The 13,438-nt window shown below is 37.9% G+C and overlaps 1 protein-coding gene across 3 annotated transcripts in view; it reads right to left on the reverse strand.

Moving 5' to 3' along the window:
- SLC9A9 (solute carrier family 9 member A9) overlaps positions 1–13,438 on the reverse strand; it is a 176,372-nt gene that overhangs the window by 48,100 nt on the left and 114,834 nt on the right. For all 3 annotated transcript variants that reach the window (XM_058844330.1, XM_058844329.1, XM_058844331.1), the window contains one exon: positions 1,704–1,749. In XM_058844330.1, the coding sequence (XP_058700313.1) occupies positions 1,704–1,749 (46 nt within the window). The remainder of the gene's footprint in view (positions 1–1,703; positions 1,750–13,438) is intronic.

The following is a 13,438-nucleotide window of genomic DNA, read 5'->3' on the forward strand; positions in this document are numbered from 1 at the left end:
CAGTGGGAGGTACTGGCACCTGGCCCGTTATTTCTGCAGGGATAGATGTGCAGGAAAATCAACTGCTTTCACTCTGAGAATACAGTAACATAAGAAGTGACAAAAGGTAAACTAAATAAAAACATCATTTTGGAAATAAAGAGAAAGGAAAGAGAAACACAAGGGAAGAAGAGGAATGAGAGAGAGGTATGAGATGAAAAAGAAAATTAGAAGAAACAACTTGAATAATTATGATAGGTACTGAGCTAAAACAGTGAGTGCTACAGAGAATGCAGCAAAGGTCTGAATTATGAAAAGATTGAGATGTCAAATATAAACAATTCTGACAAATGAAAATAAAGTAGCATGGGTGGGGGGAAGAATAATCAGAACAGAAAAACTATTTTCCAAGGTATAATATACTGCTGTAAGGAATGCTGAAGTGGACATGACAGGGCATGAAAAGTGTTTTATTTATTTACACCTTGTGTGTTGTCTTGCTCAGTTTTGTCAGGAGAGATAGGTTTTAATTCACAGAGCACAGTTGGGACACTGGGTGTGTTACTGTTGTAAATAAATATTATTATTTTCAGTAAAAGAACGAGAAAATTAAATGCTTAGTGGCCTCTGAAGAAATCAGGTTTTTGCAAAACATGCATTCAGTCAATTTTATGCTGCATTCCCCGTTCCTTGATCTTTGGTAATTCATGAGTGCTGAAAAGCAGAATGTTTTTGCAGTTCTGTATCTCTATACTCCAATCAAGAATACCCTATGGTTCTGTGTCCTGCTCTTGTTCAGAATTTGGATAGAGGCATTGCAGGAATTTCTACCAAGGTGCTTAGGAAAGTGAAATTAGCATGAATCCCCTCAGAATAAATGGTGCAATGAAGGGTTATGCTAAACCTTTATGAATAGTGACTGGGTCATAAAATGAAGGATGTGGTCATTCTGAATAATATTTGTTTTCCTTCTTTTAAAAAGAAGCATTAGGATAATTATGCACCCCAATCCTACTTGTTACAATGAAAATTGAGATTCACCTTATGTGCCTTTAGATACATGCAAATGTGTAAATGTTAGGAATACTCAGTACATAAGATATATTAAAGTTTTGCCTAATTATATATTTAATGTATTTTCAAATGAATATAGTATCTTACATCTACCTCAGCTTATCTTCTACATTTATGTTACTGTTGGATGATTTAAATTTTAGTTCCAGCTGTGTTGTCTAAAAGGTGCATGGGATGTTTATCACCAGCTTTAGGCACTTGTTGGATTTTTGCTTTGGTACCTTGTCAGCTGTACTGTGGCTTCTCTGCAGTCCCACTGCTGTTCCACTCATCGTGCTGAGCCACAGATCACGTCTGTACATTGACAGATTTCCTCTGCTGCTGCAGCCAGTGCTGCATTTGAAACTGCACCATATATATATAGACATATATGACAGAAAATGGAAGGGCACAGAAGAACAGCTGCAGCTTGTTCAGGAGCCCCCTTTAGAGGTTTCAAGTTCACAATGTACTTAGGCTTCCATGTGAAAAATAACTGGAAAATATTTTCATACACCTGACCTACTGGAATTGAACATTACACATTCTCCTTTTTAATTCTGAGGGATTAAACGTTGTTCTGAGATGTCTCATTTCCACAGACGCAGCCATGATTTGCCAAACATTGAACACTTGTAAATTCAGCACATATGTCCAAAAGCCTGACATACCTGGCTTGCAGCTTTGGCTTCGTCTTCGTCTGGATCTACGCCAACTCTGTAAAAAAAACAAACCAAAAAACAAACCTGAGGACATATGGTAATGATCTGCTGTATATTAGACAACTTTGAGTGTAAAAATGTTTCTTGTGTCACTCATTTTCTACTTGGTGAGAAATGAGGAGTAGAGCTGGGAAAACATTAGGATCACTTTTTAAACCTTTTAAGTTCTGAAGTTTTCTAAAAATTTAAGATTCCATGTTACTGCATCTCCTAACACCTGAGATTAGATCTTTATCTTGGTTCTGAGCCACCTCTGGGGAGAGACAATCAAGCTGTTAATCTGTGCTAGGAAATCCCTAATTGCTGACAGAAGAGCAAAACTGAGGTGCTGCAGCTGTTAGTGGAGGATGGGATTACAGAGCTCCGGTGTTTCTTGATGTTATGAATCTCTTGAAGCTCTTGGAAAAGTCTTTACTTGGCACACCAGGTACAGGGAAGCAACTCAGAAGGGAGAAGAGACTGCAGTGAGTGATGTGCAAGGTGATGATAAACTGGGTGGCATTTTCCTATCCCATATGGACGGGAAAAAATAAAATTGGTTGTTTAAAGGGTGTGGTGGAAGAATTGACATCTTTTGATTATGACTGATACTCAGACCTGAGGAGAAATGCAACTGCAAAATGTTTTAAGTTGAACAACAGAGGCTTGTGCTGATGAAAGACACAAGAAAATATGGAAAACAATGAGGGATGATAAATAATGTACCCAAATCTGAAGCCCACAGCTAAGGTGACCAACAACCCCCATATACCTCACAAGCTCTCACATAGTAGCAGGTCCACCAAGTTAAACCAGTATTTACTGAGGCAAAGGAAATGTAGCCTTTCACTAGATATTAATTTAAGGCCACTTTACTGGTTTCTGATAGTCTGAATTCCTGAGTTTAGTTTTGCTTTTGGTAATAACATGTCACATTATACTTTAAAATAATATTTAGTATTAACAATTACATACCTCAGCATTCTTTCCTGTGAATGTTATGCATAGCTGCAGACAATGACAGGAACTATATGCAAAGTAGATGCTTTTTATATGTAAATACTGAATGGACAAAAAATAAAGACATTTCTTTCTATCATAGCTCTAGAGCTTCAACAAACCTGAGTCCTTCAGGCATAAATATTTCTATCTTTTTATTAAAAATAACCATCCTGGTGGTGACTCAACAAGGAGACTGAATGAATAGCAGATTTATTTTCTTTTCTTTTTCTTTTTCTCTTGGCCTTTAAATTGCAAGGAAAAGCTTCTGATGACACTAACCCTATTAATTAGTTTGGAATAAAGTAAGGTATATCCATTTCATTAAAATGGAAACATTTACATATGAAAAAGAAAAGAATCATTACCCCAAGGTTTAACCAGCTATCTGACAGTGTGTTTATCATTGCCATGTGCACAGCTGAAGTGTCCAGTAAAGCAGAGCAGTGTGGGACAGCCCTGCCCTGCAGAGGGTGCAGGGTAAGGACAGCAGCTGGAGTGAAGGCTAAAGCAGGGCTCAAATACCAGTGCAGGGGTCCCAACCTCATAACCCAGGTGAGAATCAGAATCTGTTTCTGAGCACAGTCACAGGCACTGTTTATTAGGTTTTCTGATTTGTGGGGTGCGTTCACCAGGGCCTGGCCGAGCCCAAGCCACCAGCAGCACACTGGCTGGAGGACAGCAGAGCTCTGCAGGGAGAACAATTCAGCGTGTGGACATGAGAGAGGTGCAGCTACACGAGAAGGCAAGGCTACAGCAGACTTGCCAACACTTCATAATGAGCTTAACTTGACCTCAAAAAAGGTCAGCTCTGGGACAGAAGTAATTTAGCCTTCACGCAGTTCTCACCTTAGTGGAGCTGAGAAACCACCACTTCTGGCTGACTGGGTGTGTTGGAGTTGTGATGTCTTATTAGAGACTGAGCTAAGACAACAGAAGACATTTCACCCAGGACTCAAAGGACTGTAATAACAAATGGGAAAAGGGGGAGGCCGTGGGGAAGATAGGACCAGAATTTCTGGCTGTGATATTGATTTAGTAGCAAGGATAGAACTAATAGCTAATTCCACTGACAACAGGAATTAACTGGTATTGTAAATCCAATTTTTTTTTCTGAGTTCTGCAGAATTTTTCATGTGCTGAAGCTTCTCTGCATCTATAATTTCTCATCCTTATAGCTACAGAGACAGCTAGACATTTTGCTTTGTTTATTTTGCAGACAACAGCTTATTATAATATGGCACAAATGAAGATTCTCACATAACATCCTAACAGGAGTATTAGATTTAAAGCCAGAAAAAAAACCAAACAGTTAATAAGGAAATCAGACAGATTTTTCGTGTATGAAAAAGAAAAGGAAGCTTCTATGTCACATGAATTCACAGAGCCTGAGCTGACACTATTCTTGGTCTGTTTGTTGTCCTAATTTAAAATACATGGTCAGATGTAATTGCTGTTTTTATCATGGAATAGTATCTTACTACTGGGAATTAGTCTGGATACCACAATATTACCAAGTGATTTAAAGTCTTGTGGGAAGAGAACCAAATTATTCTTTGCATTATATGGGAGATTTCTTTAATGCATTAAAATAGCAATAAATTTCTGTAATTTTATGAAGTATGAACTAAGCAAACTTAGTCCAGTCAGTTCTGAAATTGTGGCTAATTATTTCAGATCCAAACTTAGGCTTGGGAGCCAGGCCCCTAGCATTGAAAATCATGGTCTAGAATTAACTCTGATACACTTGACATGAAGTAGAATGCTATTTTTAAATATTAAATATTGAAATAACAAACTATACCAAATTATATGAGGCAGTGAAGATGACTGAACTTAATCATAGATATGCACTTCAAGTTTACAGCCTTGACTTCTTCAAAAGATCTGCTAGATCTAATGCTGTTGCCAGTAGAATCTGCAAGCTTAAAATATGCATGAATTATTATAACTGCCTCTAAGAAATATCCTGATAATTTTGTACAAATGTCTTTCCCCTTTTAACATTCTCAGGTTTCCATTCCTGTGAGAACATCTAATGGATGCTCAGAAAGATATTTTCTTAGTATTTTTTCTCTTTTCTTGCTATCAACTTTTGTCTCTATTCTGTTGTCTTTTACTTCCTGAGGCCTCTATTCTGTCTTTTTGTCCCATTTTCCCTGGCTGCCATATTTTCCTTGTTTGTCTTCTAAATATTGTATGCTTTTTTCTGCCTGTTTTTGCATCTTTTTATTCTATACATTAAACATTAGGATGATTACTCTTCCATGAAGACAAATGCAAAGACTTCTTAATCCGTTTTACACTGCAGTGAGGTTTACTTTATGTATTTAGAGAGGCTTTAGTAATATCTCAGGTCCAAATGCTCTAGATAGGAAGGAAATCAAAAGCGTGACAGCTTCTCTGTGTTGTCTTTTCTGGTTTTTTTTGGGTGGGGGATTGGGGTGTGGGAGGGCATGTGCTGTGGTGGTTTTTTGTTTTTAAATAAGGATCGAATCAAAACCTGGATTCAGAGAATGCTTTGAGTTGCTATGCTCAAAATCTGGAAGGGAAGCTTTTGACTTCTACCAGCCTCTAGCAATTAGGCTTAAGAATTGCTGGGAACTGTGCATTAATCTGCACAAGTACCCCTTGCAGAGGGATGGGATTTAAATCCCTGTGTGCTATCAAGTGCATCATTTTTTTTAGCAAGAGTCACAATGTGTTTGGTAATAAGAGAAGGAATTTGTCACTGAATACAAAGCAGTAGTATATAACATCTTTTCTTATGTGGTGTGAAATGAAAATGGATCAAAAGATAAATCCCAAATTGCCAGGGGAACCAGTTGTAAGAAATACACACCCAATCCCTAGGAATACTGAGTAGTAAATCACTACTCGGGCATTGTAAACTTTTAATTCCCTCACATCACCACGAAATCAACAGTGTAGGATAAAATCTCTGCTTTCTACAGTGAAGCCACCAAAAAAAACTGTATAGACTCACATCTTCATGAGGATCTAGGCACACAGAGCAGAACTGTTGGTGTCTATACTTACAAGTGTGATTCTCAGCTCTCTCACTTTAAGTGCTGGGAAATTTTCAAATAGAGACATTTCTCTGAAATCTGAATTCTAATTACTGAAATGATCCTTCTGGGGCGGTGTAGGCTTTCTGTACTGGCACAGCAGAGCCTGGTTCATGCAAGTTAAATCTCACTTGCAGTCCTACCTAGTCTGATTTGCAACTCCCACAGACTCACATGGGTCAGTTGTGCCCCAGCTGAGGCAGCCAGGACTGCTTTCATTTGAAAACTTGTTCTGAGAACATGTAAAATTGATTCTATCTAGTTGAAGCCCCTAGAGAAATTGTTCATATTTGTATTACTTAATGCAGATAATGATTTAATAAACAAAAGATCAAGCTTGGGAAAGAGAAATATCTCCTAATGCAAGTAGCAATCTTCCCCTGGTCTAAGGGTAGGATGGTAAATGTGTACCTGATGGAACAGGAGGGACATCACTGAGCTGTCACATAAGGGTCAGGATTAGCCAAGTGTCCTCTTATATCCTTTTCTGCATCGGGGGGGGAAACAAAAGCAGTGCAAGAGGTGAAAAGTCTGGCATCTCTATCCATTTCTGGCCTCATACTATGAAATGGGGATAACAATACCTCCTTCACCCTGTTGCTTGTCTGTTTTGTGTATTTGGCTTCTAAGTACACATCCTTCATTATGTTTGTACAAAATCTAGCACAGCTGTGATTTTGTTTAGAGCTCCAAGAGCGCTGCTGTAAGTTAATTAATAACAATATTGGCTTCTTTGCTTGTCAAAGATTTCACTGGAAGAACTCACCTTGTCAGTGGAATCACCTCAGCCTTCCACTGGCTGACTGGCTGTAACTAAACCAGTCTTTAAGCCTCAGCTTACATCTCAAAAGCTACACATTCCAGGAAGGGTTTTTTGAGTAAGTGATTTAGAACCCAATTTTCAAGGATGGCCATTAAATGGCATTTGCAACAGGAGTCTTGAATATTTTTGCATGAATAAATCTCAAGCTTGTAGCTATCCATCATCAGCATATTGCATTCAGTATAGAATTATTAACTGTAAAGACTAGAAACATGAGCAAAATCCAACAAAAGGTTGTTTCATGATCTCTAATAAATCATTGTAATTGAAATTAAAAAACCTTCAGGATAAATAATGACTTCTCAGGGCATTATTCTTATCCGTGTGGCAGTAAGTGTGATGTGTATTTCTAACAAACTGATAGCTAAAATCTGCTTTTGCTTCTAGATTGCTCTATTACTGCTACATGCTGCTTTTTCTGTGGACTGATGCTGTCAAAAACATCTGCTTTTTTATAGCACAGTATTTCATTGACATAAACCCATGAGGAATTATGGCATGAGTATAGATTTTCCAAGTTCAGCTCAAGCTGATTTTGTTAATAATGAAAACACTTTAGTTTAAGTTTAAGGCAAGAGTAATCACTTGCATCTCACAGTAGAAAGAACAAATCTGTTTGGTTTCATGCTGAGGAGGGTTAAAAGAAATTTTCAGGTAAATGATGTTTCCTAAATGGTTATGACAGCTGTTTGTCATGTAGCCAATGCTTTCTATACACAACATGCTGAAAGGAAACAAAAAGTATAATTTTAAGCTTGTCAAATCATGTAAGAGGTAAAAGTGATATAGTTTGACTTTTGAACTTGGAATTTCATAAAACTGGTAAGATTTTTTTTTCAAATGCTAAACATTTGTTCTGTGGTCAAAGTCTATGCACCTTTTTTGGTGGACATATGGAGAACTACTTGGTTGCAGAATTGACAGTTAAATTAATACGCCCATATAAATGGTGGCCAAATAAAGGTGGGGTGAAATGCATGCAGATAATGGGTAAATGCAAATAGAAGATAAGGCTGAAGAAAGAACTGTAGTGCTCTATAAGACATCCACAAGTTGTAGTTTCTAGATATGACCTTAAGTATCAAAAAGATAGTGAAATGAATATCTTTATTTGGAAAACGTGTCTCAGATGCAATTGTTTTTCTATTGCTGGCAATGTTCAGATCCCTCTGACAGTTTGACAAATCTTTGTTCTGTTCTCCCCTCCTCAGTAATGACTGGTCTGTGTGTTACGTGCTTGTATGTGAGCCATTCCACTCCCCCTGCACCAAAAGAGAAGTTTTTTTTTAATCCATTCTTATCCTAAAATGCCCCCACTGGCTTTTGAGCAGGCTCTGAGTTGCAGAGTGTGAGGAGAGTTTCCCCTGAGCTCTTGGCACAGGTCTCCCAGCTCCCAGTCAAGCAACGCCACTGGTGTCATTGACTTCACAGGAGCAGAGTTACACCAGCACTGCCTCTTGCCAAAGACAGTTTCCCTGATATTTTTGCCAGCTTCTCAGCATTTCTGAGTTGCACTGGGATGAGGTGGTCATTTTAGCTTTCCATTTATGATTGAACTGGCATCACTCATCAGTCTGGGTTTCATTAACATTAACTGCAGACTAGCACTCATTGGCATTGCTGTCATTTACTCACTGAAAGAAAGAGATTGTTTTATGCAGCTCATTTATGTAAAACCTGAGATCTGTAGAACAAGGGAAGCACTTCACTGTCTGCTTTTCAAGCAGATTCTGTCTCTAATCTCCTTCTTGTTTGAAAGGGCAGGAAGGGCAGGAATTCCAGAACAGGGTTCTAAGGAGGCACGGCCACACTCAGTTCATAGGCACTGCCCTCCACAGTAACACTGCACTCTCTGAGCAGGGAGGGGATTACTTGTACACAATCAAACATAGATTTATGGGCAAAGGATGGGAAAGCTTGAAAGGACTGTAATCCTCCTGAATTTTTTATTTTTAATCATAGCTACAGAAAAATAACGAACCCCAAACCCTCAGTGAATCTAAAATTCAGGATAACTGCTACTGGAAGACTTCTAAAATGAAACTCTCATGCAAACAGTAGATTATTTGATATCAAAATGTTATAAAATTATTAAAAATTTGCTTTGTTTGGATTGGAAAAAACCTGTTCAGACTTAGTTGAGATGGAGACAACTCTGGAGAAAAATGTAGTTACAAGGGTCACATCACTCAGGAATACTGTGTTCCAGTCAGAAAAACTGGAAAATAACACATGAAAAATAATGTGACTTGAATAATTTTATAAAACTGCAGGAGAAGTTCAGATATAAGGAGTGTGCATGGTAGTAGCTGAGATATGCAGGGCAATTATCACTTTCTCAGCAAGGTGTCATTTTGCAATTTAGTTTTCACCTGAGTTTTATATTTCAGATGAGAACTGGGACTCAGAGAATAAGAGAATCCCTAAATATCATATTATAGTATTGATGCAGCATTGACTTCAAAGAAGGGATGGGATTGGGACCCTTTTTTGGGAGTAATGATGTTATTTCTTTTTAATGCCAGCCCAGTTAATCTTGACAGAGGTGAGCTTTTGAGATACTGAATCACAGCATAGTGTGGGAAGGTTGTCACGAGCTGACTGTGATGCCTCCTATCCAAAATCTTTTACGTTTTGGGGGAATAAAAAAAAAAAAGGGTGGCAGATACATTTTGATTTCCATTACTTTAAGTCAAAGATCTTGTGTTTTCAGTAACACCTACTGGGACTGACCCCAACCTATATGTCTTAAGGAGATACTGGTGATGGCAGGTGCTTTTTTTGCTTTAACTTAAGATGCAGATGGAGAGGTTCAGATACACAGATACACAGATGCATCTGTCTATCATCTTTTCAATAAAAGGCAGTAAAAAACCCCACAATATTGATCAGCCTCAGTGTCTTTAATAATTTCATTATTATTACCATGCCTCTCCCCAAGCTGTGAGGAAGTCTACAGATCAAATGCTCTGTACACAATATTGGAAACGTATTAATAAAAAATCCTTGGAACATTATTAAAAATGCATTTTCAGTTAATGCAGAAAGAAACACCACTGCATTACAAAAAGTATCATTTTTGCACACAGTAAATATCCCAACTGCTATTTTTATGAAATCCATTGAGATGATTAAAACTTTTAAAAAAATAATTATGGAATTAGGCTGTTTTGTTGGTGTCTTACTTAGGCTGCTAATAAACTTTGTCAGCTGGGAAAAATGAGAACTGGTTTTACAGAAGATCTGTATAAGGAAAAGAAACTGCGCAAAGAGATGTATTTTGACAAAATCGTATAGATGAGATTAGTCAATTTCTGGCTTAGAAATAACAGTTCCCTCCAGTGAATTATGTCAATGATTTTTAGGGCAGTAAGATGTTTGTTCTCTGAATCAATTTAGGTCTCTGTCCCTTTATTTCCCTTGAACATAAACAGCACAGTGTTGGAAAGAAGCCCAGGCCGTAGAAGATGCATTATATTATTGCTAATGTGATTAACCTAAAGTAAAACATTAAGTCCTCCTGAGGCATTAGTCTAAATAATGAGGTGACCAACTCTAAGTTTCCTGGGCTCATGGCATGGGGAAAAATACATCATGCACTTCATCTCTTGCACTGACATTCGAAATTTATCACATGGAGCCGGTACTGGGAGCAATTGTGCAGAGAGCTGTTGCATGGGAAGAGTAATGCTGGTCAAGCTTAATGCACGTTACAACCAAAGCATGCTGAGTAAATGCCTCTGCCTTTGCTGCTGGCATCTGGTGCCATGGAAGCTGTCACCCATCTGCCCATTTAGGCCACTCTTTTCACGAGAAGTTTGTAAATCAGCTGCAATCTTTAAGATCATATTTAATTCCTGCTTTGAAATATGTTCACCTGAGTTCTGTCTGAAATGTTCAGAACAGAAGGGAATTATGGTAAGGACTTTTATGGATTGATTGACCCAAGGCTGTACAAAGCAGGCTGAAGGTATATTCTCTTGTATACCATATAAGATATGCTGTACTATTTTTATAATCAAAGGCTAAATCAAAATGGCATTTCTGAATTCTCAACACCATGCAGCACAAGGGTGTGTAGAGCTGAGGTCACTCTGCTCATAGGCAGAGATGCTGCAGTGCATAAACTGAGTAAGCACTGACAGGACCTTTCTGTGTTTCCTTATCTAGGAAAAAGGGCACAGACACAGGAAAATGTTAGATTCTTAAACAGAAGAATGTTGCCTAAATTTTCATTGTCTGATGGGCACAGTGCCAGAAATTATTACCCCTTCTTTTAAATGGCAGAATAACACATGTGTATGTTTGTGTCATAAGACTTTAAAGCCACTTTAAATACAGAAGGATGAACAGTTTCCTGAAGGCAATATTCTAAGACACTGCTTAATGGAAAATTTAACTTTTCATTTCTTTTCCACCACTTTGCTTCTCAGCAACATGGAATAAAACAATGACTTAAAGACACCCATTTTATTTAATTTTTTACTGTACCATTTAAAACCCCAAACCTACATAGATTATATCCTCCTGATATAGCAAATATCAATTAATGCATAATAGTCTTTTTGATAGAGTGACTATAGAAGATCTGGAAAACTGTGCTTCCCTTCATTTAGTGTTTATGTTGTTCCATGTTGTTTTTATTTCATGAATTCTGATAATTGGACCATTTAGTTTAGACAATGCAGATTTCTGTTGATTTGAAATTTGTTTTTGCAATATAATCCTTCCTTAAGAAACTTGGCCATCCTTACAAGTTTTAAGCAATACATTTAGATGTTTTATGACTGTTTAAAATAATATTTAAGCTATCCATAAAAAAATCTTACTTTATCTAAAATAGAGACTGATCTATTTGTGATCAATGTATTTGCACTGTTTACAATGTGAGGCATTGCAAAGCTGTTACTGACATAAACGTGCATGTGTGCATGCTCACAGACACCCTCCAACCCCTTGAGCTGCAGAGATCTCAGAGAGAAAAAAAAAATTTTGGTGCCGTTGGCAAATTTGGAGCAGATGTCATCCAAAATTGTCAGACCAGCCCGTGGCACAGGGCTCATGGAGCTGCAGGTGTGGCTTTGGGACAGTGCTGTGCAGGGGGGGTTGTTTCCTCTTCCTTTTGCACATGTGATTTACTTGCACAACATCACCAGTCAAGATAGACACTTGTAAGTTAGTTGCTGTGTTTGTCAAGAACTATAGGAAAGGGTCTTATTTCACAGTGTGCAAAGGCCCTTTGTAGAGTTCAGAAAGTACACTAAATACAAATGCTAGGCTTGGGGTTGTTTTGAATTGTTTCTATTCACATTTTTTTGAATTGTTTTTACTCACATTTCTAAATATGTATGACTTGGGAAAAAAAATCTTTTATTTGGAGAGAATAAGAACTTAAGTGAAATGTAAATGATCCAGAAGCTCAGGTCTGGTGCCCTAACAGAGATGAAATTCAACTTGTATATGTGTATTTTTATTGTGTTACATTGTTTTCAGGAGAATTGAGGAAATATCAGGCATTTGTTTTGCATTTGAACATCCTTATTCTGGCAAAGCAAAGGTTTCAGATGTCAATGTTGGCTTTTTCTTTTTGTGTCAGCAACTCAACTGTGTCTGCAAACCTCTTGATTCTGCAAATTCTGTTGATCTCAAGTCAAAAAATTTCCCAATTTTTTTAGGTAGTGAACTAAATTGACATTTTTGCCTTGTTTGCTGGGAGCTCTCTCATAAACATGTGCTGTTTTGAGATTTTTTTTCATACTGCCTGCACCAGTCCCTGCAAGCTTTTCATGAGCACCCTGGAGGAGGGTTAATCACCCCTTTGTTGAATAGCACTTATTAATTGGGAAACACTGGTAAAACACCGGTAAAACACCTTCATTTTAGTTAAATAAAGTCTCTCTTTTCACAAGTGCATTTGAAGACACTCTTCAAAGTTTCTAGTGTTTGGGTTTTTTTAATTTAAATTTTATGTTGTGTTCTCTCTATAGCCATGTACAGCTCAAGCCATAATCCCGAAGCACCCAGCTGAAGTTTAAAGTGAGTGCAGGGGAAAAGGAGTGCTGGGAGGATGAGATAAGGAGTGTGAAACTATAAAGTTTCATAGTTTTATTTAAGCTTCTTGTGTTCTTTGTAGTGTGTTGGGAGGGGCTTGCTGCATCACAGTTAAGAAGAGGACTCCATTCCCATTGCTCTCTTGTAAAATTTAGAATAAACTGCTGTGTATAGCAATTATGAGCCAACATCCGAATTCTAGCTGTGATGACAAGGAAGGCAATAGCTTGCATGAGATTAAAAAGAGACAAAGTGAGAGCACAGAGTGAGAAATTGCCTTGATCAGGGTTTCTAAAAGCATAGTATACTTCTGCCCACAGGCCAAGAAAACAAATGAATGTTATTATGACAGCCTGCACCAGCTAAGGATCTGTCCCCATTTCTCCACTGCCACTCAGCTTCCCTGGGGCTCTAAGTACTGCTCTGTGGCCAGTGACCTCAGGCAATGTGATATTTCTGTCGATGTATTCATAAATATGTGATACTTCGGTATTGGCTTTCCTACCTTACTGAGCAGAGCCAGTAAACTTCAGAGCTGAAAGGCAAATCTAATGCCTGAAACTCCCCATAGATTCACAGAATCATTTAGGTTGGAAAAGACCTTTCACATTGTTGAGTTCAACCCAGCACTGCCAAGCACACAACTAAAGCATTTGCCACATCTATATCTGGAAAAACAAGAGCCTTCTTCCCTTCTTTTGCAAAACAAAGAAAAGATTAATTAATTTTACTTTTAAAAATGTATCATTCCTCCTTTCTGGGAT

The sequence above is a fragment of the Poecile atricapillus genome, chromosome 8 (genome assembly GCF_030490865.1).
Source record: "Poecile atricapillus isolate bPoeAtr1 chromosome 8, bPoeAtr1.hap1, whole genome shotgun sequence".
Taxonomy (NCBI): Eukaryota; Metazoa; Chordata; class Aves; order Passeriformes; family Paridae; genus Poecile; species Poecile atricapillus.